At 43.5% G+C, this 25,541-nt stretch overlaps 2 protein-coding genes across 10 annotated transcripts in view; both read left to right on the top strand.

Annotated features, from left to right (window-relative positions):
* Window positions 1–7,797, top strand: part of KDM4A (lysine demethylase 4A) — a 40,674-nt gene extending 32,877 nt beyond the window's left edge. For all 4 annotated transcript variants that reach the window (XM_081055708.1, XM_081055711.1, XM_081055709.1 and 1 more), the window contains exons 17-22: window positions 817–925; window positions 1,243–1,428; window positions 3,533–3,703; window positions 5,609–5,728; window positions 6,008–6,100; window positions 6,210–7,797. In XM_081055708.1, coding sequence (XP_080911834.1) covers window positions 817–925; window positions 1,243–1,428; window positions 3,533–3,703; window positions 5,609–5,728; window positions 6,008–6,100; window positions 6,210–6,350 — 820 coding nt within the window. In that variant the 3' untranslated portion in view covers window positions 6,351–7,797. The remainder of the gene's footprint in view (window positions 1–816; window positions 926–1,242; window positions 1,429–3,532; window positions 3,704–5,608; window positions 5,729–6,007; window positions 6,101–6,209) is intronic.
* Window positions 7,798–9,518: 1,721 nt separating this feature from the next.
* ST3GAL3 (ST3 beta-galactoside alpha-2,3-sialyltransferase 3) overlaps window positions 9,519–25,541 on the top strand; it is a 170,749-nt gene continuing 154,726 nt past the window's right edge. For 5 of the 6 annotated variants that reach the window (XM_081055715.1, XM_081055716.1, XM_081055712.1 and 2 more), the window contains exon 1: window positions 9,519–9,781. The gene's annotated coding sequence lies outside the window, so the exon portion shown is untranslated. Of the gene's footprint in view, window positions 9,782–22,432; window positions 22,497–25,541 lie in introns of those variants that run through there. The other variant, XM_081055713.1, reaches the window with a different exon arrangement.

Below are 25,541 nucleotides of genomic sequence, written 5' to 3'. Positions count from 1 at the left end.
ATCCTGCTCCTCACAATTGCAACATAGCAATGTTGCAATCGGGAAATGGCTCTGCTTGAACATCCCACCTTTACTTTGTAATCCTTGTTCTGCCCTGTAGGCCCCATGCGAAACCAATCTGTTCCCATAACAGTCCTGTGAATACTGCAGATAGCTTCCGTGTGGCCCTAACACTGTACATCGTGGGTTTTCACCTGGCCTGTTTTCAAGTGCTTTCACCATCTCAGGTGTTCTCATCTTAGGGCATGACAATTTCCCAAAATGTCCAGAACTTACATTAATGCTTTAAGGATGTCCATTGAAAAGACCTGTGAGAGTAAGTGAGTGCTTGGGCCAGACCTTAAAGAGTGAGTCTGCTCTGGGTGAAGGGTGCAGAGGTAGAGGTCATTTCAGCCCAGGGGAAAGATTTGAGCAAAGGCCTGCAGGGGAGAGGTGTGATTACTGGCAGTTTGGGGCCCAGTTGGAGATATTTTGAGGAAGCACCCAGGTCCTGTGGTAAAAGAGGTCTGTATACAGAGCTCTCTAATTTATTGTGACTCCCCGAAATCTGCCACACTCAACTGCTTATTTTGCGACAGATTGTGAGTTAGTGTTGTAAGAAGAGCATCCCTGTGCTAACCCAGGGCAGTGTGGTAGGGATCTGTTTCCACAGTGTGGAGACATTGTGGTTCTTACCTCATTGGGTCCGAGGAACTTGTTGGTGGGAGTCAGTGGTCATGTTGGGTAAGGGAGGAAACACCACCAGCGCGCCCACGAGGTGAGAAGGCCATAGGGCCTTGAGCCAGAGTTGACTGAGGTAGCCTTTGCTTTTTGCAGGTGGGTCCACGTCTCATGTGCTGTTGCAATTCTGGAAGCAAGGTTTGTCAACATTGCAGAAAGAAGTCCAGTGGATGTGAGCAAAATCCCCCTGCCCCGCTTCAAGCTGGTAAGGAAGATGAGATGGGCTTGCAGACTCTGTTTACACTGCCACCCTGTTTACAAGTCTGTGGGTGGAGAACATAGTATGGACTAATAAGGGCTGTCTCCTTTGACCCCGTAGTCAGCCTTTACCCCTTGGTTTTGGTCAGGGTTTGTGATTCTCACCTATAATCAGACACAAGATTCAAAGAGGGTGTATGTGCCCTCGTGTTTGGGAAGGAAGTTGCCTCCTGCTGGTTTTGTTCTACATTTGGGCTGGGGAATGATAGGGGAAACTGTACTGTTAGTTCCTGGAATCATTGGCTTGCTTCCCCTATGTTGTAGAAATGTGTCTTCTGTAAGAAGCGGAGGAAAAGAACTGCTGGCTGCTGTGTGCAATGTTCTCATGGCCGTTGCCCAACTGCCTTCCACGTGAGCTGTGCCCAGGCTGCAGGAGTGATGATGCAGCCAGATGACTGGCCTTTCGTCGTCTTCATTACTTGCTTTCGGCACAAGATTCCTAATTTGGAGGTGAGGGAGGGTGCCATTCTAGAATCCTTTTGACAGTCTCCAGGATCGTTTTCTCTGCAGGCTGTTCATTTATTGTGTCAGCCAAGATTTCCTCAAGCATTATGCTTTATGGAGAGTGCTCATGAGTAAGCGATGGCCCCAGTCCATCGCTACTCCCTGCCTGGTGCTTCCTAATCCAGTGGCATCAAACTGCATGTGGTTGATTCCTTTTGATTATCTGTTTACTTGTTTGCCTCTCCTCTAAGACATTCTCTTTGAGGGTCCATTTCATTAATCTGAGTGTTCCTGTTACTTAATGCGATGTCAGGGACAAAGAAGCAGCTGTGTAAATGTTGTGAACTGATGGGGAGAGCTCCAACAACAGTGAACCATTAACCGCCATGTAGTAGAGATTTTGTATTTCTCTAAATGTTGAAGCTGAGAGAAAGCTACGTGTACTTTTAGCTAGAGGAGTTATGGAAGGGATTGGGTAGAAGGGAGCATTTGAAGTAGGTCTGAAACAGTAATTAGGAATTGGGGGGGGGCATTCAGGGCTTTAGGAACAGCACAGATAAGTCTCAGAAGAATGAACATGTAAGACTAGTTCTGGGGCCATGGCGGGAATGGTGCTTGAAGGGCAAGTAGCTCCAACAGGTGAAGGCCCTGGACTGTTGTGCTTCCATCAGATAAGGAGAACTGTTCCAACATTATGATTTTGAGCCACGTTTTTTGTTTGTTTGTTTGTTTTTATCAGTCTCTGTTGAATTCAAAGATTGGAGGAATAAGAATTTGAGTAGGGAGACCAGTTAGCCTAGGAGAGATGTGAGGACTGAAATGGGAACACATAGGCAGAGCTTTGACGTCACATCAAACCCTTTTCACTCTACTACTTGAGGTCATGGATGAGTTCTTGTTGGCTGACTGGATTCACCGCTTTCATAGAGGTGTTTCACTGAGTACAAGAGATCGGTTAGGGGCTTAAGAAGATGGAAAAAAAATCAATTTAAGAATGAGACTGGGGGAGTAAAAACTTAAGGTAGCATTGAGTTCCGGCTTTCGTAGGGAAATAGGAATTCTGTTATGGAATAGGACAGTGATTTTGTGATTATCATTTGCACTCCACATCCTTAAATTGGTGGCCATAGAACGCTGATGCTGTGAGGAAATGGGGGGTACTGTTGAGTATTTCTTTCATTAATTCATTCTTCACATATTTATTGGGCATCTACTACATGTCAGGAAACAAGGAAAGTTACAGAATATCAGATAGGGGCCAAGTGCGATGGATAAAGATAAGGCACGACAAGGGGAAAGAAAGAGGAGGCAGTGAGGAACAGTGTTGACATTTGGATGTGAGGGAGCCAGCGTGTAAGGTAACTGGGGAATAGCATTTCCAGTAGAGGGAACAGCAGTGCAGAAACCCTGAGGTGGAAACACGCTTGGCACGCATGCTCAGAATAGCAGGGAGGCCAGCATGGCTGGAATGCAGTGTTTGAGCAGCTTGGGGAGAAGTGGTTGGACAAAAGGCCACAGATGCTCTGTGATCCCATTTGTATCAAAAGGGAAGTTCAGAATGAGAAGAATGGTGATGTGAGGGTCCCAGAAATGACAGTGCCCTTGTAATGGGGAGCCATTTGTTGTGTGCAGCTGAGGACATCCAGGGAACCTTGGTCTTTGTGCCTTAGCCCTGAGGGTAGAGCTAGTGCTAAGATCTGGGTGAAGCATTGTCTGGGGGCCCTGGGCTTCAGATCACCTGTTGAGTGTCTACTTTGATGTGAGCCTAAGTTGTGTTAGTAGGTACTATTTGGTTAATTCCCGGCAACAACGGGAAAGTCACGAGTCTGTTCTGGGAGTTCAGGTAAGACAGTACGGTGTGAGGACAGTTGTGGACTGTGAGTTAGGGAGAAGCTACATTTATGCAGGAAAATACGATAACTAATTTCTTCCAGTGTCCTGGCTGGGGTGTGGATATCTGGAAAGACCTGTTTTAACTCCCATCTCTTACTCCTTTTTATTCATCCCTATGTTTAGCTTTTCCTGGTAAAGAGGAACCAGTTGGTCCTGGGCCTCATTGGCCAGGCCTAGCGAGTTAACGTGGGAGTAACCCATGCCTCTGTTTTTCCAGCGTGCCAAGGGGGCCTTGCAGAGCATCACTGCGGGCCAGAAGGTCATCAGCAAGCACAAAAATGGACGCTTCTACCAGTGTGAGGTGGTCAGGCTCACCACCGAGACCTTCTATGAAGTCAACTTTGACGATGGCTCCTTCAGCGACAATCTCTATCCTGAGGACATAGTGGTAATGTCTGCAAGGAGCTTTTTGGGCCGTTTAGGACTGGGGGTGTATCTAGGTCTGAAGGGCAGATTAGACTGGCTGGGGGCCTGTCTGCCTTTTTTCAGCCAGGCCACAAGTCCCATCATTCAGTCCCCAGACAGAAAGAAGCCTTTGTACTGTTCTTTCCATGCAAAGGAATTGCGTGCTGCTAGGATACCTTGCTTCCTCCAGAAGCTCGTAGAAGTCAGCATTTTTTGCAGTTCTTTGAAACGTCCTTGTATTTCAGTCTAAACTACCCTTGAAAGCATTCTACTGCAGTGGCAGAGTCCAGACTTTGGTGTCAGGCCCATGTGCCAATATGAGCTTCATTGCTTATTAGCTGTGTGAATTTGGGAAAATTACCTAACTCTCTTTTCTACCATGCCCCCTTAGAGATACATGGAATTGGCTTTTGATTCTTTACAGTTGAAGTCTTTGGGGCTGAGTAGAAACTGCTTGGAGACACCTGGCCTGCTTATCTTACCAACACCTGAGACACATGGCCCTGTCTGGACCCAATCCTAGGTTTCCTGGCTCAGTACTCAGGAGTTAGTTCAGGTTTCCCCTGCCCCCACCAAGGTGGTGGGATAGAGCCACTTCTTTCTTTAACAAATCAGGTATTCCCCACATTTATGCCACATTAGCAACGCATTTGCTAAAAGCACATTCATTAGTTATAAGGTAGACTCACACAGTAGTAAAGATGATGATGACAGTATTTGTGGCAGTAGAGTAGCTATGACTTATTAAGCTCTTCCAGTATGCCAGGCACTGTGCTAAGTGCTTTATGTCAAGTATTTCTGTCATCTCATACAAACTCTGAGAAGTAGGTGGTATTATCTCTAATTTACAGAACAGTAATCTCAGAACTCTCTTCTAAAAGTTACTGAGGACCCCAAAGAGCTTGTGTTTTTGTGGATTATGTCTGTCAATATTTATTAGAAATTAAAACATTGATTTGGAATAATCCATTTTTTTAAATAAAAAAGTAACTTCATTTTAAAACAAAAAATATTAGGAAGAATGCCGTTTTTCTGTAATTTTACAGATCTCTTTAATGTCACATCTTCAATCTGTTGTGAAATTCTGTTTGGTTAAAGTATATGAAGAAAATTCAGTCTCACACAGATACCTAATTGGACAGGGGAGGAGTATTTTATAAATAGCCTTTCAGATAATTTTGGTTATTCTTTGCTATTACACCAAAACTCAACAAGTGGTAGTTTCTTCAAAGTTAGCTACAGTGTGGAATCTGAAAGCAGGTCATTGAACTTTGCATACTCTGTTACATTAAAATCCATTGGTCTGTCTGCACTGAGAATGGATCTTTCACTCATGTATTATTTTATAACATTTTATGTATTGGTGCAGTGGGCTATACAGATTTTCCAGATGATGTTAAATTCTTATATAATGTCAAAAATCACATTCATTTGTGAAAAATCTTTAAATTTTGGGAAGCTTCAATCTCATATTAGTGATATAACTTTCCTGAAATTTTCATTTTTGCCTGAAAGCTTAGATTTTTATCATTGGTGATACTGTCGGTTGTTTTCCTTGAAGTGACAGGCTCACTTCATTTTCAGAAAGATATCGGCCAATACCCAAGTATGAATAACCATAGTTTGTCACGCAGTCATTTTTTCAAATAAAGCTGCGTTCCATGAAAGGAACAGCTACTTCAACGCACAACTCAAACCGTTACACACAGTGTTTTTCTTCAAGACCACCACCATGCCTTAGCAAGTACAGGTGTCTTTTGAGTACTTCCACACAGAATTTGTCCTGAACCAGAATTTGTCCTCGTTCAGTCTTCCCTGAGGTAGATGGTGGTTATCACTGTGCTCAGGTGGACCTTCCTTTCCTTCTTCTCCCTTACTGTTCCCTCAGAGTCAGGACTGTCTCCAGTTGGGTCCTCCTGCTGAAGGGGAAGTGGTCCAGGTGCGATGGACAGATGGCCAAATCTATGGAGCCAAGTTCGTGGCCTCCCACCCCATCCAGATGTACCAGGTAGCCAAAGGATTTTTGCTGGGGTTTGGGGGTTACTTGATTACTTCAGTGTTTCCTCTTGGACCAGAGGCGAGTCTTTGCTCTTAGGAGAGCTAAGAGGTCAGTAGCAACCCTTTCAGAGTGAGGGGCTGCCCTGTGTCCAATCTGCCAGGCGTGGCTTCAAACATAGCACTCCTTCGGTGTTCTGAATCCTTCCTCTGACCACAGCAAATGGCCCCTGTGCATGGCAGCGCAGGGAGGGAGGCAGGGATATCTTAGCCACGGGCCTTTTCTCGGCAGGTGGAGTTTGAAGATGGCTCACAGCTTGTGGTTAAGAGAGATGATGTGTACACGTTGGAGGAAGAGCTTCCCAAGAGAGTCAAGTCTAGACTGGTGAGTGTGTTTCCTGTCCGGGAGGGAGGGGACAGGCAAGGGTATGTTCCTTTGTTTCTCTATTTGGTGGCTAGCCACTAAGTGCTCATCTTGCTTGCCTATTCTGCAGTCAGTAGCCTCAGACATGCGTTTCAACGAGATTTTCACGGAGAAAGAGGTGAAACAGGAAAAGAAACGACAACGAGTTATCAACTCAAGATACCGGGAAGATTACATCGAGCCTGCACTATACCGGGCCATCATGGAGTAGGTGCTTCCAGGGGCCAAAAGGTTCCCAGCCGTCAAGGCAAGAGCACTCTGGGGGTTCCACAGCACAGCAGACACCTGGACCTCTGACGTCTCTGAAATGAAGTTGTAAAATGAAAAGGAATGAAATAACCAATCCCATCATCTTCTCACTCCACCCTCATCGCATTCTGCTCTAGGGAAAGGACAAGCCGTTCTTGGACATGTGACAGCAGCCGCTGAGCTCCCAGCTGAGGGGCTGGGCACTGGAATGCTATGGCTGCATTGTCTCCAGTCTCTAATAGGGTCGACTATACTGGCTGGGCTGGTTGCCCTGTTCCTGGCCTAGGAAATAGCTTCCTAATGATCACCTGCACCAACTAGGAAGAGGTGCTGGTGCTTGCCCCCTGTCCCCTTTCCCCTTTTGTATTTATGTGTGTGTGTGTGTGTGTGTGTGTGTGTGTGTGTGTGTGTGTGTGGTCTGGACCAGCTTCTGCCAGCCCTGGCCTTTACTTTCTTCCTTGCCTATCCAGGGCAAACAAAATGTGAAATTCTGCCTTCAGCTGAGCTGAGTACGGGCCCCTGGGGTTGGCTGGAGATGGATGTGGCATCTGTCCCTGCAACTGCCTCAAGGGAGTGCTGGCAAGGCTGTAGTATTGAAATGGTAAGGAGTTAATGCCACCTCTGTCATCTCTTGAAGTATAGGGGTAACATAGGTGTGTGCCCACATCTCAAGGCACAGAGCCCACGGTGCAGTATTAGAGGGTGTGGGTGGGGAATACTCTGAAGGGGGATCTTAATGATGGAAGCAGGCAGAGCCTGGTTGGTGATTCTGTGAACAGAAAATTGCAATCATGCAGGGGCTGGGAGGGTTAAGATGAACTGGGGCCACTTGTTCCCCGGGGCAGGTTTGCCCCTGGTCTAGGGGTGGGAGGGAGCGTATTTGGGAGGGAGTGGGGCGGGACTGGAGGGCAACACTGAAGGGGTTAAACAGGTTTTTGCTCCTCATGAATTTGTTTGCCTAGGCCCAGGATTGGTGGGCTTCACACCTGTACCCTGTGTATACAAGAGTCGGATTTATAATACTTCCCTGTTTTTTGTTACATATGAACGCTATAAACCAAATTATTTTGAAAACTGGTGCATCACCTTGTCCTTAGCAATAAAGTATGTTGAGCAGAGGATTGGCTGTGTCAGCCCCCAGGAGCCCAAGTGGCCCAGGGTCAGGCCAGGGTTGTATCACCAGTCATAGGCTCTGGAGCAGGGCCATATAGTTTAACAGTCAGTCTAGAAAGCACTAGGAAGCCATCCTAAAGAGATGGGTTCCTCGTCAAGTTCTGGTCCTGTGGCTGTTAGGCCAAGCATGGTGGGACATGGGGAGCAGAGGCACCTCTGGCTCTTTTTCTTCTCCCTGCCTTAGAGATGGGAAGGAGGAGGTAATAAAGGGAAGACCAGACCACCACTCAGCCTGTAAACCTGAATTTGATCTCTCACTTCTGCCCCACTTCATTGAGCTGGTCAAGTTCATGCCAGAGTCTGTTCCATACAGGTTGTAGGACCAACTTGAAAGGGAGGGAGTACATTTTAGGTGCTTGAAGAGCAAGGGACTCAACCCCAGAGGTATCCCAGTGGGATCCTGAAGCTATGAGCTGCCTGTAATTGGTGAGAAACTTCCCTGGAAGAAGACCCAGCCCCTTTGGTGTGTTCCAAAGGTCCAGGGGGACAGGGATAGAGCAGCTGTAAGCCAGGGAGAGGCCAGTGAGTTGGGGCAGGACTTGGGCACAACAAAGATGCTCCAGCTGGCCCTTGGATGGCTAAGGCACTCCGTTTCATGGCCTTGTCCAGGTGTACCACAGGCTCAGCACCTCTCAGTGCTTCTTTGCATCCTGGGGCTTGGGAGGTGGCTGCTTCCTAGTATCTCACAGGGGAAAGGAGGAGCAGCAGGTTTCAAAGATACTTTTCTATGCCAGCTCCCTCCTGGGGCCAAGAAAAGGGAGGTTGGCTTTTTTGTGCAGCACCCAATGACTTTCAAGGGATACAGTTGGGAAGATGGGCGGGGGCATGCCTTAATGGATTGGAGAGCCCTGGGAGCACACATACCTTTGGAGGGAAGGTACACTTCCAGACTTGGCAGGGTCCCAGAACTCCCTACTTCCACTGACCCCACCTTCCCTGGAGGACCTGCAGAGCTGGGATGCTTGGTCTGATCCCAGCAGAGTTCTTAACAACTGACAATTTTTCTAGAAGCTGCACTTTTTACTTGGGTCAGCCTAATAACCCTGGGAAAACGAGGTTTAAAGAGGTAGTGAGATTTTCTTGCACAGAACAGGCCTTTCTCCCTCACTGTCAGGCCTAGGCCTCAAGAGGATCCATTCCAGGGAAAAGCCCACCAGTCTTAGGCAGCCACCCCCTAGAGGCCTTTTTACTAGGGCTAACTGCCCTCCCTTCGTAAGGTAGGATCTTCCGGTTAGCAACCAAGGATCGCAACCTGACAGTTCGTCCTTCCATCAGAGTTGTTTTCAATTGTGCCCCAGGTGAATGAATGCCAGGGCTAAACTGCTGGAATGAGGGTGGGTGAGAGCTGGGACCTCCCGAGCTGCTGAGGCTAGACGGGATGGGACGGGGAGGAGTGGTCCTGTGTCCCAACGAAGTTTTCCGCGAGGCTCTGAAATTGGTAATTCAGACGAGCAGCCTGGGACTCCCGTCCCCTCTTACCCACAGCATTAGGCCGGGTCGCCCAGCCCAGACATCCAAAGCCCGGGGCCTCGGAACGAACTGGTGGCGTTCCTCGCCGTGGAGCGACCGTGGCCGTCCTGCACATTGCGCTTGGGAGGCTACCCGTCCCCCGCACGGACGAGGAAACAGGCTCTGGAGGGGCTGGGTCATCCCGGCTGACCGCGAGCCCTATGATCATCAGAACGCGCGCATCCCGAACGCGCGCCCTCTGGGGCATGAAGCCGGGGGAGGAGGATTCCGCAAGGCTTTGGACATGCTCCGGAGAGCCGAGGCGACGGCGCGGTGAAAAGGCAAGGCCGGGCCCGCTAGACCAGCGAGCAGCCGGATACCACCCGCAGCCCCACACCTCCCACAGCCCAGTAGGGAAACTCCAGGCTCCTGTGCTATTGGGCTCCTCTGGGCTTGTGCCCGCCTACTGCCTGCAGCGCAGCTCTGCATTGGTCAGTCTGGCTTCCGCGCGCCGATTGGCCGCGGATGCCCGATCCCCCGCGCGAAAACGCTAAGGCGGAGAGCGGGATTGGTGGTCCCGCCGTCCCGGGTCGTGGCCGAGCGCTCCGCCCGCCGCTGCGTCCCCACTATGGCGGCGCCCATGCCGCCCACCGCGTCGTGGGCGCCCGCCGGGGTCCCCCGCGGCTGCCGCCGCCGCCTGCGCCGTCGCCTGCGTCTTCCCGCCCGCGTCGGGCTAGGCGCCGCCTCCCCGCTGCCTCCCTCACCGCTGCGGTAAGGGCCGGTCCTGCGCGTGTTGGGGCGCGGCAGCCACCGCAGCTAACGGTCACCGCGCCGCCCTTCCCCTCCCCCGCCGCCCGCGCGCAGTCGCCGGGTTTAGGCCGGGTGCGGAACTCGCTTACTCTCTAATGGGGAAGGAAGGGTTGGGGCACGGCCTGGTCCTCTTCAGATAATAACATCCGGCTGGGTCTGGGGGCTCGCGCCGGGGCCCGGCCACTGGACGACCTCTGCTGGGTAGTGGCGGCCAGGCCTGAGCGGGGCGGACAGGTGGACCCGGGCCGAACGGCCTGAGGTCACCTGCCTGCGCGCCCCCGCAGCGCTGCGCGCCTTGGCGCAGAGGAGCACACGGTCAGGCTGGCCTCCGCCATGGGGAGACGGCCTGAGCGGGAATCCGCATTGGACGGGTGGCGGCTGTCACTGCTTACTGCTTCACTGGCAGTCAGATGTTTAGGAGACCGGGGTCAGTTTGGCAAAGTTACGCCCTCTTGCTTCCTTTCGTTCTGGCACTTTTCTTTATTGTTTACTCGGTGGTGATCTTGCTTACAAGGAGAAATATCTTAGTGACCAGAGCAGGTTTGGTTAGGATAGTGCCCCACGCGTGTTTTGGATTCCTTTTTACAACAGTGCCCTTAATAAACCTCATTTCTATTTGTGTTTCGCTCACAGATGAGTTAGGAGTGAAACTGTGAACTGAATCATTGTAATTAGTTGAGAGAGGGACCAAAGAAGACAGTTGTTGTTTTGTAAAAAAAAAAAAAAAAAAACACAAACAAATAAAAAACTTTTGGTAGATATACTTTGAATTAGCTATACTATAGCTAGTTGAACATGAAAGTAGAAGAAAAGCACTTACTAGGTTCCTGAAAGTAAAATAGTCGTCATGGAAAATTAGGTTATTTCTACACCAGAATTACCCTGGAGTGATGAACACTGAACTGTCTGGTATACTTTCAAGTTAAAAGGATTAAAAGGAAGCTGGCTCAAGAATTTATGACCAGATGGTGTTTTCAAATCATCTCTTAAGGCAGTAGCAACTCCTAAGATTAAAGATTCTTAACTCGAGGACATTTTGAGGTATTAAGTAATGATTCTCTCCACTTCACATGTCGCATGAGTAAATAAGATGTGTACATTCTTAGAGACTAATTGACTTTGGATCATCTGTAGTGTCTATTGAGTACGTATTGTGTGCTGGGCAGTATGACTGTGGGGGGAACTCAAGACTGGTGAGGTGTGGGACTTATTCTAATGGGCCTACAAGTTAGTTGTGGGAATAAAGGGAACAGGAAAATGGTAACTAATGGTATGGTTCCTAGAATTCTGAGACGGTGGGTACTATAAGAATGCAGGAAAAGGGGTTGATTTGAGCCATGAATGGGTAGGTCTGATGGGGAGGGAGAAGTGAGGAAATGAGAAAGTGAGGATGGTGGAGGTGGCAGGAGAGAAACAAATGCTCATGGTGGTTCCAGGGAGTTTCTTACTGGAAAAAGCAGGAGATAAGGTTGTACAAAAAAAGTAGGTTGATGGTATCAAATCAAGAAGTAGTAACCTTGGCTCTGGGTTGAGCAAAGGATAAACAAGTAGTAGTATTTACTTCAGATGAAGCTGGAGCCAGCATGTTAGAAAAGATGTACAGCAACGCTACTTGCTTCGTTACTTTTGTGATTAACCGCAGCTATTTAGAATTACAGACCTCTCAGCCACCCAGGCTTCATACCTCAAGATCCATTCGTGCCTTTCTTCTGTTGTCCCCCTGGGTTGCCAGGTCTTGTTGATACTCCCTCTGCATTATTTCTGGCATCTGTTTCTTTCCGTTCTTACTGTCATTACACTGATTTGGGGTCTTTGATAGCCCATTCCTTTGAATTATTGCAGAAACCTCGTAACGTTTTTTTCCTCCTCTCCTCCGATATATCTTGTCTACTACCATCACTTTCAGATATCTCACTTCCTCAGCTAAAACTTAATGGCCTCCCCACTGGTTGTTGAGTTAAGCACAGACCCGCTTGGTATGGGCACTATGGGTGAGCTCTTCTTGCCATTTTCTTAGTTTTTATTATATTTTTCAGGTCAGTGGAACTGTTTGCTCTTTGTGCTGTGTATCTTTGCTCATGTTGCTTTTTCTTATCTTGACCCCTGTCAATCTCTAATTGCTGGTTTTTATCCACTGTGTTAGGGCCATTTCATAAGGAATTTCCTTTGTGAAACTTTTCTCCCCATCTAAATGGGACTTGTCTCTCGTTGAAACCATTATAACACCAGAGTTCGTTGAAACCATTATAACACCAGAGTCTGCCTTTTGGCCACAATTGCCAAAATAAAGCTAAAGCTTTTTCAAGACCATGGACTGTCTTCTTATCATTTAGTACAGTGTTTTGTACATAGTATATGCTTGGCACATATATTTTGTATTAAACAGAGCTTTGAACCAGGATGGCAGCAATGAAAATTCTTTGTGCAAACAAAATCTTCATCACAAAATCTGTAAATAAAATTACTTATGTGCGAGAATTCCTTACTGAGAGATGTGATGTATTGGTTTGGATAGCCTAGGTTAGGCTGCATTAACAAACACCATCGAGATTTCAGTGACTTACCAGTATAAAAGTTGACTTCTTATTCATTCCATATGTCAAACGTGAGTGAACAGGGAACTCTGCTCCTCACTGTCACTCAGCGACCCAGGCTGATGGAAACTCCATCTTTTTTTTTTTTTTTTAAGATTTTATTGGGGAAGGGGAACAGGACTTTATTGGGGAACAGTGTGTACTTCCAGGGCTTTTTTCCAAGTTAAGTTGTTGTCCTTTCAATCTTAGTTGTGGAGGGCGCAGCTCAGCTCCAGGTCCAGTTGCCGTTTTTCTAGTTGCCGGGGGCACAGCCACCATCCCTTGCCAGAGTCAAGGAATCGAACTGGCAACCTTGTGGTTGAGAGGACGCACTCCAACCAACTGAGCCACCTGGGAGCTCAGCTGCAGCTCAGCTGCAGCTCAGCTCAAGGTGCCATGTTCAATCTTAGTTGCAGGGGTCGCAGCCCACCATCCCTTGTGGGACTCGAGGAGTTGCACTGGCAACCTTGTGGTTGAGAGCCCGCTGGCCCATGTGGGAATCGAACCGGCAGCCTTCGGAGTTAGGAGCACGGAGCTCTAACCACCTGAGCCACCGGGCCAGCCCGAAACTCCATCTTAACATGGTGTTTCCATGATCATTTTGATCAAGTGAAAGACAGTGGTCAAGGGAAGTTTCTGTCCCAAAGTGGAATGTGTCACTTTCATTCACATTTCGTTGGCTAAGGCAAGTGACATAGCCACGCTTAGAGAAATGGGGTTGCAGTCTTACCATGTGCCTGGAAAGCAAAGAAATCAAATAGTTTGTGGACAGCACAAATGACTACTACATCTCTGAGTATCACGGCATATAGAAAATTAAAAGTAGCAAAATCAGATGCGCTACGAGAGACAAACATTGACAGTAGCAAGAAATAACAGCTCAAACTAGGCATGGAACGAGGGTGGATTGGGATCTCAGAACCCTGTTATAAGCACTGTAAATGCTCACAGACCAAGGTTGATATAAAGGTAAACTATTATATCCCAGGAATGTATCCATTCCTAAGGATACACTATTTTATAGCACCCTCAGTAATGAACACAGGAGTGGTCCTAGGGCATCCAAAAATTAAATTACATTCAAGATATTCAATTCAAGAAGCCAGGAAGTATGTAGTAACTTGAGGTACATTTTTACTTGAATGGTTAAAATAAAAAGGAATCTTAGTTCAACTTTTTGGTGTAATTGGTTTTAATTGAGGCTATCAAGCTTTGGTATTTGGGAAGGAGATTTCACTTTTGACAAAGAATAGAAGGATAGAGTACTGTTTGGAGCCCTGATTCAGGAGATAGGATCTGGGTTGAAATCGTGGCTCTGCCATTAATTGTCTGACACTGAGCAAGTGTCTTATTATTGAGCCTGAATTTCCTTATTGGTGAAATGCAGTTTCCTTATCGGTGGTTGTGAGGATTAAATTAGTTTGTTTATGTCATGCGCTTAGCACAGTACGTAGTTCAGAGTAAGTATTCACTATCATCATCACCATCATCATCAGCAGCAGCAGCAGCAGCAGGATTTGAAGAAACTTTGAGAAATCAGGTAAGGTAACCCCAGGAATTCAGGTAGAAGGGTTCCTCAGATTCTCCGACCTTTTTCCCCTTCCTTAGATAGTATTCCCGCCACAGTTACTATTTTCATATCTATCATATTTTACTTAATCGTGTGCATGTTTGTGTCTCCCACTTGACTAGGTGCTCTTGTCATCCCACAAATATTTATTGAACACAAACTCTGTGATAGGCTCTATGCTGGGTCAGGGCATTAGGCATTATTAATATGAAAGGTATATCCCTGGCCTCACAGAGCCTGCAGTGTGGTAGGACCAGAAGCCAGTAAACCAGCAGTTAAAATACATTGTAACAAGGGCTTTGTTTATGGGTCCTGTGGGATCTCCTATATTCACACTGGGAATATAAATAATGGTTTTCCGGAGAAGCTCACACCTAACCTAAGTCTTGAAGAATCACTAGTTATTAGCTGGGTAGATGTGAGTTTAAAAGGCTTTTTAGACTGGAAACAATTGTGCAGTGGCTTAGAATCACAAGAGAGTGTCTACATCCTGAAGACTCTTGAATGACAAGAGAGCAGGGTATGTTTGGGGAGTGTGTGGAGGCTGCAAAAGTCAGATTGTGAAGACCTTGTGAGTCCAAGAGTTACAGCTTCATCTTGCATATGAGTAGGAGCCATTTGAAGGATTCAAAGGTAGAAAATAACTTCATCAGCTTTGTCTTTTAGGAAGATCACTGTGGAGGAAGCAGAGTAGTGAATATCCTGTTTCTCTGACACGGAAGTTTTGAGGTTTGCAACCATAGTACAGTGCCTACTACACAAGAGTCATAAATTATTTATGTGTGATATGAATAAGGAGAGATTAGAATGATGGGAGGCTGGAGGGGAGGATACAGTTAGGCTGCAGCAGTAACATGAGGGCTCCGTCCGTGTCCTTTCTGAGCATAGGAGAAAGTACTGTCTGTCAGAGTCAGTAGACTAGAATTTCAGTCATGGCTTCACCAGTTTCTACAGTATAACCTGGGGCAGGCTTCAGAGCCTCTTGTGTCCTCCGCGTTTTCAACTTTTTAAAGTGGGGTTAAAAATCACTACCTTGTAAGATTGCTTGAGGATTAAGCAAACATGTAAAACGCCTGGTTCTGTGCTATTAGACACAGGGACGTCTTATAATAAAAGTTCTAGTTTTAGGATTCCTAATGTTTAGTATATTACCTGGTTCATGGTCGGTTATCATTAGCCTTCAGTCCCACCACACTCAGAGATAACCACTGCTAACATTGTGGTTTTATTTATATGTCTTAAATGATTGATGATGCTGCACTGTGGGTGTTAAGCATGAGGGAATTATTCTGAGATCACAAAGGGAAGAATTGATATGAATATCATACCAACATAAACATTCTTTAAATTCCAGCAGGTTATATATGGCTATTCAGCTGTTCCCAGCCCTCTCTCAGAAGCCACACATGCACGTGTGCGTATACTCTCGCCATTGATACCATACTGTGCTCACTGTATGGGCTGCTAAACTGTATGCACTTCTCCCTCAGCCTGTCATTGTCATTGACTGCCTCTCCCTGAAATTTTGTGCCTTCTCAGTCTTCTTCTGAACATGTTTTTAAAGAGTTTAATGTGCTTTTAGTTCAGGTTTATTCTCCATTAGCTTCCTCCTTGGTCATCCTGGCTAACAGTTCTTCCCCTCGGAACTCCTGTACAACCTCATTTATGTTATTCTGATTGAATGTCATCTACTGCCTTATCATTATTGGTTTATTTGTCAGTAAATTTCCCTTTTCCTTGATGTCACTTTTTCTTACAAAATAATGGAAAGATGGCATGTTATGTATTTTTTTTTTTATTTCATTGGGGAATATTGGGGAATAGTGTGTTTCTCCAGGGCCCGTCAGCTCCAAGTTGTCCTTTAGTCTAGTTGTGGAGGGCACAGCTCAGCTCCAAGTCCAGTCACCGTTTTCAATCTTTAGTTACAGGGGGCGCAACCCACCATACCATGTGGGAATTGAACTGGCAACTCTGTTGTTCAGAGCTCTCGTTCTAACCAGCTGAGCCATCCAGACTCCCCTCCGGAAGCTCAGCGGCAGCTCATTGTCTTCAATCTAGTTGTGGAGGGCGCAGCTCACTGGCCCATGTGGGAATCGGATGAGCAACCCAGTTGTTCAAAGCTCGCACTCTAACCAACTGAGCCATCCGGCCGCCCTGGCATGTTATATATTTTTAACATGACTTGAAAACTCACTGAAACCAACCTTTTGTCTGAAATATGTTAAACATGTTAGAAAATTCTGTTACTAAGTTTTTAAAGTGTATGGCAGTGATTCCCATACTTTTTGGTCTCAGGACCCCTTTATAAGTTTAAAAATTATTGAAGACCCCAAAGGACTTTTTATTTTTGTGTATTTGGTCTATTGATATTTAATGTATTAAAAATTACTGGGAAGGTTTTATATCACAAGAATACATGGGTAGATATTCCACTAGCCATGAGGATAGTGATGTCACATGTCATATATAGCTTCTGGAAAACTCTGTCGGACCCTTGTGAGAGAATGTGAGTGAATAGGCAAATAATTGTCTGAACATTATTATGAAAATTATTTTAAATTTGTGGATCCACTGAAAGGGTCTTGGGGACACTCAAGGATCCTTGGACTACAGTTTGAGAATTGCTGGCATACTGATGTAACAGTTTTTTATAAGTGACATACATTTTTTTTGGTGGAAAAATAACATAAGGATAGAAACATTACCAAATATCTGTTTTCAAAATGCACTCAACATTGTTTCTTAAAAGAAAAACTAGTTTCTAGCTTTTGTTATGGCATCTTCTTTACCTTGAAAGGATGTGTGTATTTTTGGAATATCTACTAGGTACACCCTCTTATATTTGCCATCCTGGAAAAAGTCAGCAAACTTGGAGCACCAGTATTTTTGTAAAAGAAAAATATACAACTGCTCTTTGAGTTCTAGAAATCTTATACATACTTGGCCAGATGATAATTAGAGAAATTTGAGATAAAGAGTTTCATGGTTACTCCCCACCTCATTGTCAAGTTTACTTATGATCCTATTTAAAAAATCCAATATTTTCTGAAATTGACCACATTGATGTTATTTTGTCACATAAACTGCACTGCACCACAAAGCGAACGAGTAAGCGATGACACCACTGCCCCCACCATGCAGTGGAACTTGCATACTTCTTGAGGATTCTTCCGGAACCTCATGTACCACACGACATCTGACGCAGGGATTGTGTGAGGAGGCTAGTGTCAATTGAAATGAAATACCAGAAAAGTTTATAAGTAAGTGTTCTGGTATTTTCTTTTGCTACCTTGGCGAATCATTTTGCCTACTCCCCTTTGAGATGTACAGTTGGCCCTCATGCGGGTTCTGCATCTGTGGATTCAACCAACTGAGGATCGAGAATATTCGGCATGTGTGTGGTGGGGTGTGGCGCGTGGAGTGTTATGTTGTGGCTGGTGTGCATTATATAGTTACGGCCTAGATGGCTGCGTCTGCACTGAACATGGACAGGCTTTTTCTTGTCACTATTCCCTAAATAACATAGTATACCAACTATTTGTACAGCATTTACATTGTATTAGGTATTAGAAGTAATCTAGTGATGATTTAAAGTATATGGGGGGTGTGCATAGGTTATACGCAAACATGAAGCCATTTTATATAAGGCAAATACTGTGCCGTTTTAGGTTAGGGAATTGAGCATCCCCAGACTTGAGTATCCTCAGGGGTCCTAGAATGAATCCCCCACGGACACTGAGGGAGGACTGTACATCCCCTCTGAAGGTGAATGGGCTGGGCTGTTAAAATAGCATCTTTTGCCCTTGCCTTAGCCTTCTCCCAGCTGTCTTCCATATTGCTACTTGAGTGATCTTAATCCCTTACGTGGTTCTTTTTATTTTTTTAATTTATTGGGGTGACAGTTAGTAAAATTACATCGATTTCAGGTGTACAATTTTGTATTACAACATCTATAAATCCCATTGTGTGTTCACCACCCAGAGTCAGTTCTCCTTCCATCACCATATATTTGATCCCCCTTACCCTCATCTCCCACCCCCCACACCCCTTCCCCTCTGGTAACCACTAAACTATTGTCTTTGTCTATGAGTTTTTGTTTCTCATTTGTTTGTCTTGTTCTTTTGTTGTTTTTGGTTTATATACCACATATCAGTGAAATCATAGGGTTCTCTGCTTTTTCTGTCTGACTTATTTCGCTTAGCATCATACTCTCAAGATCCATCTATGTCGTCACAAATGGTCCTATATCATCTTTTTTTACCCCCGAATAGTATTCCATTGTGCATATATATACCACAACTTCTTTATCCATTCATCTATCGAAGGACATTTTGGTTGTTTCCATGTCTTGGCCACCGTAAACAAAGCTGCAATGAACATTGGAGCACACGTGTCTTTATGGATAAATGTTTTCAGATTTTTTGGGGGGGATACCCAGGAGAGGGATTGCTGGATCATATTCTGGATCATTCTATTCGTAGTTTCTTGAGGAACCTCCACGCTGCCTTTCATAACGGCTGCACCAGTCTGCATTCCCACCAACAGTGTATGAGGGTTCCTTTTTCTCCACAGCCTCTCTAATACTTGTTACTATTTGTCTTGTTGATGATAGCCATTCTGACTGGGGTGAGGTGATATCTTATTGTGGTTTTTATTTGCATTTCTCTTATGATTAGTGATGTTGAGCATTTTTTCATATGTCTATTTGCCATTTTTATGTCCTCTTTGGAGAAATGTCTCTTCAGGTCGTCTGCCCATTTTTCAATTGGGTTGTTTGTTGTTTTGTTGTTGAGTTTCATGAGTTCCTTGTATATTTTGGATATTAGCCCCTTCCAATTAGCAATAATCGCTCCTCGGATAAACCTCATTGACTACGATACTGCCACTGCGCAAAGCTAGACGTCACCTTTTCAAAAAAAACCACACACACATACACACACACACACACATACATATATATAAAACCTTGTGCTCTAAACACCATTAAAAAAATAAGCAAAATCCCAATAAGACCAAACCTTAACAGCTCCTATTCAGAAAGGTTTTGTTTTATTTTCTTATTGGTAAACCAAAGATAAACTAAAACATGAAAAACTGAAGGTTTTTTCCCTTGTATATTTATCCCCCTCCCCTAGGCTTTTTCTCAGCTACTTCTAAAGGGAGCATCTGACCAGTGACAAAATATTTTTCAACTTTTCTCTTATGTCTTCTATTTTTGAAACCTTAATAGATATCTAATTTCTACTTAGAAAGTCACTCACTGCCCATATTACAGGAGTCTGGGTGCACTCAGGAGAGAGAAACCACATAGTCCTTTGAGCAGGTAAAGTTTAATGCAAGCAACATTAACTATTTCAGAGAACAGGAGTAACATAGATAAGCTAGTAAGAAGTAAAGACTGAAGCACATGGAAAGATACTCAGCCTCCTTAGCTGTCAGGGCGATGCGAAGCAAAACCACAGTGCGATTCTTGCCCTTAGCCCAGCTCTAATTCTCAATTTTTGCATATCTTTTTTGTTTCATTTTTGCTTGGTTCCCTTTTTCAGATCCCATTTTGCGTATGCTGGGTCTCCTATGACTGCTGTTATGTTTTTGTTTCGTATTTAGGGTTTGTTTTGGTAATCCTTTTAAACGTTTTAATTTTCATTTTTCTTGTTTTTTATCCATCATAGCTTTTATGACTCTTTTTGTATATTCAGCAATGTCCACTTTGTTCTCTAACATTGAGGCTTTTGTTTTGGTGATGGTGTCATTTTTCTTTGTTCACTTTTCCTGAGTGGTAATTTAATTTTATTTCAAAAAATGTTGTTTTACTGCTTTTTCCCTGAGCTCTCCCTTAATCTCTGCTCTTAGCTTGTGTTTTATAGAGCATTTGGGTCAGGACTGGGAGAATCTTTGTTAATGATCTTTATCTGTTCTGGGATAAAATTTTTTTCTGTTGAGTTGTCTTCATCTACTATGTTTCCCCCTTGGCCTTCCCATTCCTTTCTTCCACTTTCATTGCAGTATTTTTGTTTAGATCCTGTACCGATTCCTTTTTATTATTGTCCTGATATACTTTTCCCCGAATCCTGGCTCTGCCACTTACTAGCACTATGACCTTAGACAAGATAATTTAACCTTTCTGTGCCTTAGTTTCTTCTCTATATAATGGGAATGATAACCCCACAGGATTTTTGAGAAGATTCAATGAATTAAATCATACAAAACTCTTAGAGTTGTAATTGGTTCACAGTAAATGATATGTGAATATTATCAATATTAATTATTTTATGCCTCACATTGATTTGCCGTTGAAAATGCACAGTTCTTTTGCATAGAATAATTTAATAAATTGCATATTAATTAACTACTTAAATCTGCTTAGTCATGCATAAAGTCTGAATAGGAGATGTACATTCAGCAAAAGTGTTATAAAAAATTGATGAGCTTTTCAGTAACTTGTTTGGGAGCTGGATAATAAATAGTACGTAATAACTTTTAATTAGCTTGCGTCAAAAATATTCACAAGAGACATGCTCAGGAAATACTGTGTGGTTTTTGCTCTGTGTAATTTCATCATAATTGAGTGCCTATCCATTATAGCTGATATTTGAAGCTTCGCAAAATTCTGACATTTCAGACAAAAAAAATTGTGCCTGGTATCATTCTGAAAATAACTATATTATAGGATGTTTTAGAAATGACAGTAGTTTGGTGCAGTTTGTTTTGGTGAATTCAAATTTTAATTAATTTTTTTATGGCTAATTAAAATAACCTAGCTTTATGTACCTTATGTGCCTTTTGTACCTTTTTTGGAGCATATTATAACTGACTGAATATTTGGTCAGTAAACAGATAGTTTTTGAGTACCTAGGGATACAGTGGCAAACAAAATAGATGTATTCCCTGCCTGCATTAGCCAGAACGTAAATGTTTAACAAATCCTTATAAGATCATAAGTGCGTTATATAATGGGATGGGGATATACAGGTACTGCAAGAAGATTTATAGGGAGCCCTAACCTAAAGTAGGTAGACTTCTATGGGGAATTAACCTTTAAGCTGAGATTTAAAGGATGACTGGGAGTTGGCTAGATGAAATGGTGGGGTCAAGAAGGCTTTAGCCAGATGTTAAAAGAGATGTTCAAAACACTCAGTGTTGCAGACTCAGGTTAGTGATAAGAGATGGCAAGAAATGTGGGAGAAGAGGTGGGCAGTGTTCAGATCACGCAGAGTCTTATAGGCCTTATTAAAGGTTTTGGGACTTTACCCTAAGGATAGTAGGAAATTTACGAAGTGAAATAAATTCATATTGGCTGCTATATGGAGAATGAATTGGAGAGGATAAGAATGGATGCGGGAGTCTTATTAGGAGACTAAAGTGGTAGTCCAAGCAAAAGATTGTAGTGACTCGAAATAGGATGGTGGCTGTGAAGATGGACCGATGGGTGGATTCAAGAAGTATTTAAGAGGTAAAATACAGAGGATTTGGTGATTGATTATATTTGGAGGGTGAGATGAGAGTGAGAAGGAGGGTACTGTCGAGGATAATTTCCAGGTTTCTGACGGAAGCACCTGTGCAGGTGTTACCCTTTATTGAGACAGTGAACACTGGAGAAAGAGGAGACTTACAGGGGAAATCTGAGGCATCTGTGAAACATCTAGATGATGATACCTAGATGGACTGCACAAAGTTTGGGATAATGATGGTACATGAAGTCACAGAAGTGGAGTAAGATTGCCTTGGGGATATCTGAATGAGAATGAGAATTTTAAAAAGCCTGAGACAGTACTCCAAGTATCTCTCTATATTTAAAATTGCCATATATACTCATACACACAAACACACACATTATACCTTTAGTATATGTTACTTTTTGGAATGTGTACACATTATATTAATTATGTCTATAGTAGGGCATATAATTAGAAATATATTTTTTTAATTTTAAACAAACATTTCTTGCGTGTTGCTATGTGTCAGATGTTATGCTATTAAATGTAGGTGAGTCACAGACCTAAATTATGTATTCTGCTTTCAAATTTATGCTAATTCTTTGTAGAGTGAAAGATAAACAAGATGTTTTATAAATGCTATAATAGAGGTAAGCATGGGATGTTATGGGAGTACAGACAGGCATAGTGTAGGGCTATGGTTAAGGAAAGCTTCCTGAAGGAGGTGAGACTAGAACAGAGTCCTAAAAGGTGAATTGGCATTGCTAGGCAGAGAAAGGGCTCTTATCACCATGCTGTACTTTCAGATGCCCTAGGAAGGTCAAGTTGTGGGTAGGCTAGAAAGCCGGAACAGATCATGGTGGGTTGGAGAAAAAACAGGAAATGAGAAGTCAAACAACTCCTTTAGGGCAAGGCCTAAGTTTGATTTTAGTGTCCTCTGTGCCTAACATACTCCCTGGCACTAAGTGTTTGTTGCATTAGTTTTGGACAGAAGAGAAACCTCCTTCTCTGAGATAAGATGAGTACGTGAGGAGGGATTGGGTCCAGATTCCTGCATTCCCTCCATGCTGAGGAGATCTTGCTGTGAGCAGCTGCAGGTCTGTACCTGCATGTTTTTCTGTGGCTGTGCAGGGACGAAGTGCTATCCCCTCCCCCAGCCAGAAAAATTTTCAGCATTAATCTGTTAGCGTTTTTATTTTTTAGTCTAGGCTTTTTTTTTTTTTTTTTAAGATTTTATTGGGGAAGGGGAACAGGACTTTATTGGGGAACAGTGTGCACTTCCAGGACTTTTTTCCAAGTCAAATTGTTGTCCTTTCTGTCTCAGTTGTGGAGGGCGCAGCTCAGCTCCAGGTCCAGTTGCCCTTGCTAGTTGCAGGGGGCACAGCCCACCATCCCTTGCAGGACTCGAGGAATTGAACTGGCAACCTTGTGGTTGAGAGCCCACTGGCCCATGTGGGAATCGAACCGGCAGCCTTCGGTGTTAGGAGCATGGAGCTATAACCACCTGAGCCACCGGGCCGGCCCTAGTCTAGTCTTTTTTTATATTAAGTATAGGATACTTGATACTTGTATCTTAACATTTCTTTCAATATTATATATATCATAAGCATTTCCCATGTTAATATTTTCATAAACAGCATCTTAAATGGCTACATACTGTGTTTCCCCAAAAATAAGACCTAGCTAGACCATCAACTCTAATGTGTCTTTTGGAGCAAAAATTAATATAAGATGATATTATATTATATTTTATCTGGTCTTAGATAAGATCCGGTCTTATATTAAAATAACCGGGTCTTATATTAATTTTTGCTCCAAAAGACGCATTAGAGCTGATGGTCCAGCTAAGTCTTATTTTTGGGGAAACACGGTATCTTTTTTTGGATGTTTATTTGAACACTTATTTGAGCATTTAGTTTGAAATTCTTTTTTAACCTTTAATTTTGAAATAATTTCAGACTTACAAAAACGTTGCAAATATATTACAAAGCACTTCCATATTCTTCAGCTAGTTTATGGTGGTGTACCAGAGCTCTCCATTGTAAAGTTACTCTTTTCCGCCTCTGTAATTAATAAGTATATTGTGGGAAGATGCTTGAAGACTATATAATACATCATTTCTTAAAATTTTACTCATTAATTTTAGCATTCTTTGATTTTTTTTTAGCTGAATTATTGCTAAAATGGTTGCTAAATGGTGATTTTCTAATTACATTATTCCTTCTGCAGTCATCAGTTGACATTCAACTCTGAAGGAGAGTTTTCTCCTTTTCTCATTTATTAGATTTTTACTTTATTGGTTACAAATTGCTTCAGATCTGGACATTTGGAGCTCCTCAAGCTGGCTTTTTCCTTTTGATAGGTCCTCACTCTGAGCATTGTTGTATTTTCAGGCACAGCATATGGTTTTGATATCTGGTAAGGCAAATCCTCATCTTATTATTTTTCATTTTAAAAGATTTCTTGGCTTCTCTTGGGCATGAAGTCTTTTGATTGACTTTAAATTTAAGTACTAACAAATTACGGATTTTGACTGGAGTTAGACTGAGTTTATAGAGAACTGACATTTCAGGAGAACTGACATTTTCATTATTGAATCCTCTCACTTAAGAAACTTATATCTCTCTATTTATTTGGATCTTTTATGTCCTTTGGTGAAAATCTTGCCCATTTCCTCCTAAGTTTATTTATAAATATTTTATAGATTTTGTTGCTATCATGAATGGAATTTTTTCCCCTGACATTTTCTTTATGTATGTATGTATTTATTTATTTATAATTTTTTAATTAAAATTTATTGGGGTGACAATCATCAGTAAATTACAGAGGTTTCAAGTATACAATTCTGTAATACATCGTCTGTATATCACATAGTGTGTTCACCACTCAGACCCCTTACATTTTCTAATTGGTTATTGTGTGTATAGTTTTTAACAAGCTTTTGATTTCATCTTATAATCATCTACTTTATTTGAACTTCCTATTAGTTCTAATGTTTTTACAGTTGATTCTCTTGGCTTCCTTAAGTGGACAGTTACATAATCTGCAAATGATAAGTTTTTATCATTTTATTTATGGTATTTGTACATAATTTCTTCATATGTTATTTCGTGGTTAAGATATTTGAGTGGGGATAGGAAGAGGTGATCCTGGGAAGTCTTCTTGGCTGATGTTACATTTACGGGAAGTGTCAAAGAATGTGCAGCAGGTGAAATAAGGTGGGGGAGAATGTATTCCAAACAGGCCTTGAGGAGAGAAACAATAAGGCAATGTTCAGTGAATACAAAGAAGAATGGCTAGAGCACGGGACACAAATGAGGTTAGGGAAAGGAAGAGATGAGTTGGAGAGTAAATAGGAGCCTAGTCAGAAGCCGCTAGACTCTAAGAGCGATTACTTTATTCTAAAGGAATTGAGAATGTAATAAAAGGTGTGTTAGGCTGAATGGCCCCCAAAGACGTTTATACTCTAATCTCTGGAATCAGTAAATACGTTACTTTACAGGGCAGAAGGGACTTTGCAGATGGAAATAGGCTATGGACCTTAACATAGGGGGGCTATTGTCCTGGATTATTCACGTGGGCCCAATCTAATCACATGAACCTGAAAAGCAAGTAAGTTTCTTTGGCTAGAAGAAGAAGCAGGATGTGGTAAAAGAGGAAGTTGGTGATATTCAGAGTGAGACAGATTTTGCACACCATGGATGAAGAGGACAACATGTAAAACATGAGAAGGAAATACAGGAGCAATGACTGACACCAGCCAAGAAATGGGGGACCTCAACCCTACAGCTGCTAGGAGCTGACTTCGGACAACAGCCTGAATGAACCTGAAAGCGGATTCATCTCCAGCATCTCCAGAAAGCCCTACTGACCACTTTGGTTTTGGCCTTGTGAGACCCTGTGCAGCAGTCACAGCTGAGCCACTATACCCGGATTTTTGGCCTACAGAATTCTGAGAAAATAAATTGATGTTTTAAGCTGCTGAGTTTGTGGTACTTGGTTACAGCAGCTGTAGAATACCAATACTAGGGTTTAGACAGGGAAGCAACGTCAGATTTACAGGTTACTCCTGTGCTGTGTGGGAAGTGGGTTTGGGAGAATGCAAATTCGGAGGCAGGGAAACTTGTCTGTGGGAATAGAAG

The sequence above is a fragment of the Rhinolophus hipposideros genome (genome assembly GCF_964194185.1).
Source record: "Rhinolophus hipposideros genome assembly, chromosome: 8".
Lineage (NCBI taxonomy): Eukaryota > Metazoa > Chordata > Mammalia > Chiroptera > Rhinolophidae > Rhinolophus > Rhinolophus hipposideros.
This window is presented reverse-complemented; position numbering and strand designations above follow the sequence as displayed.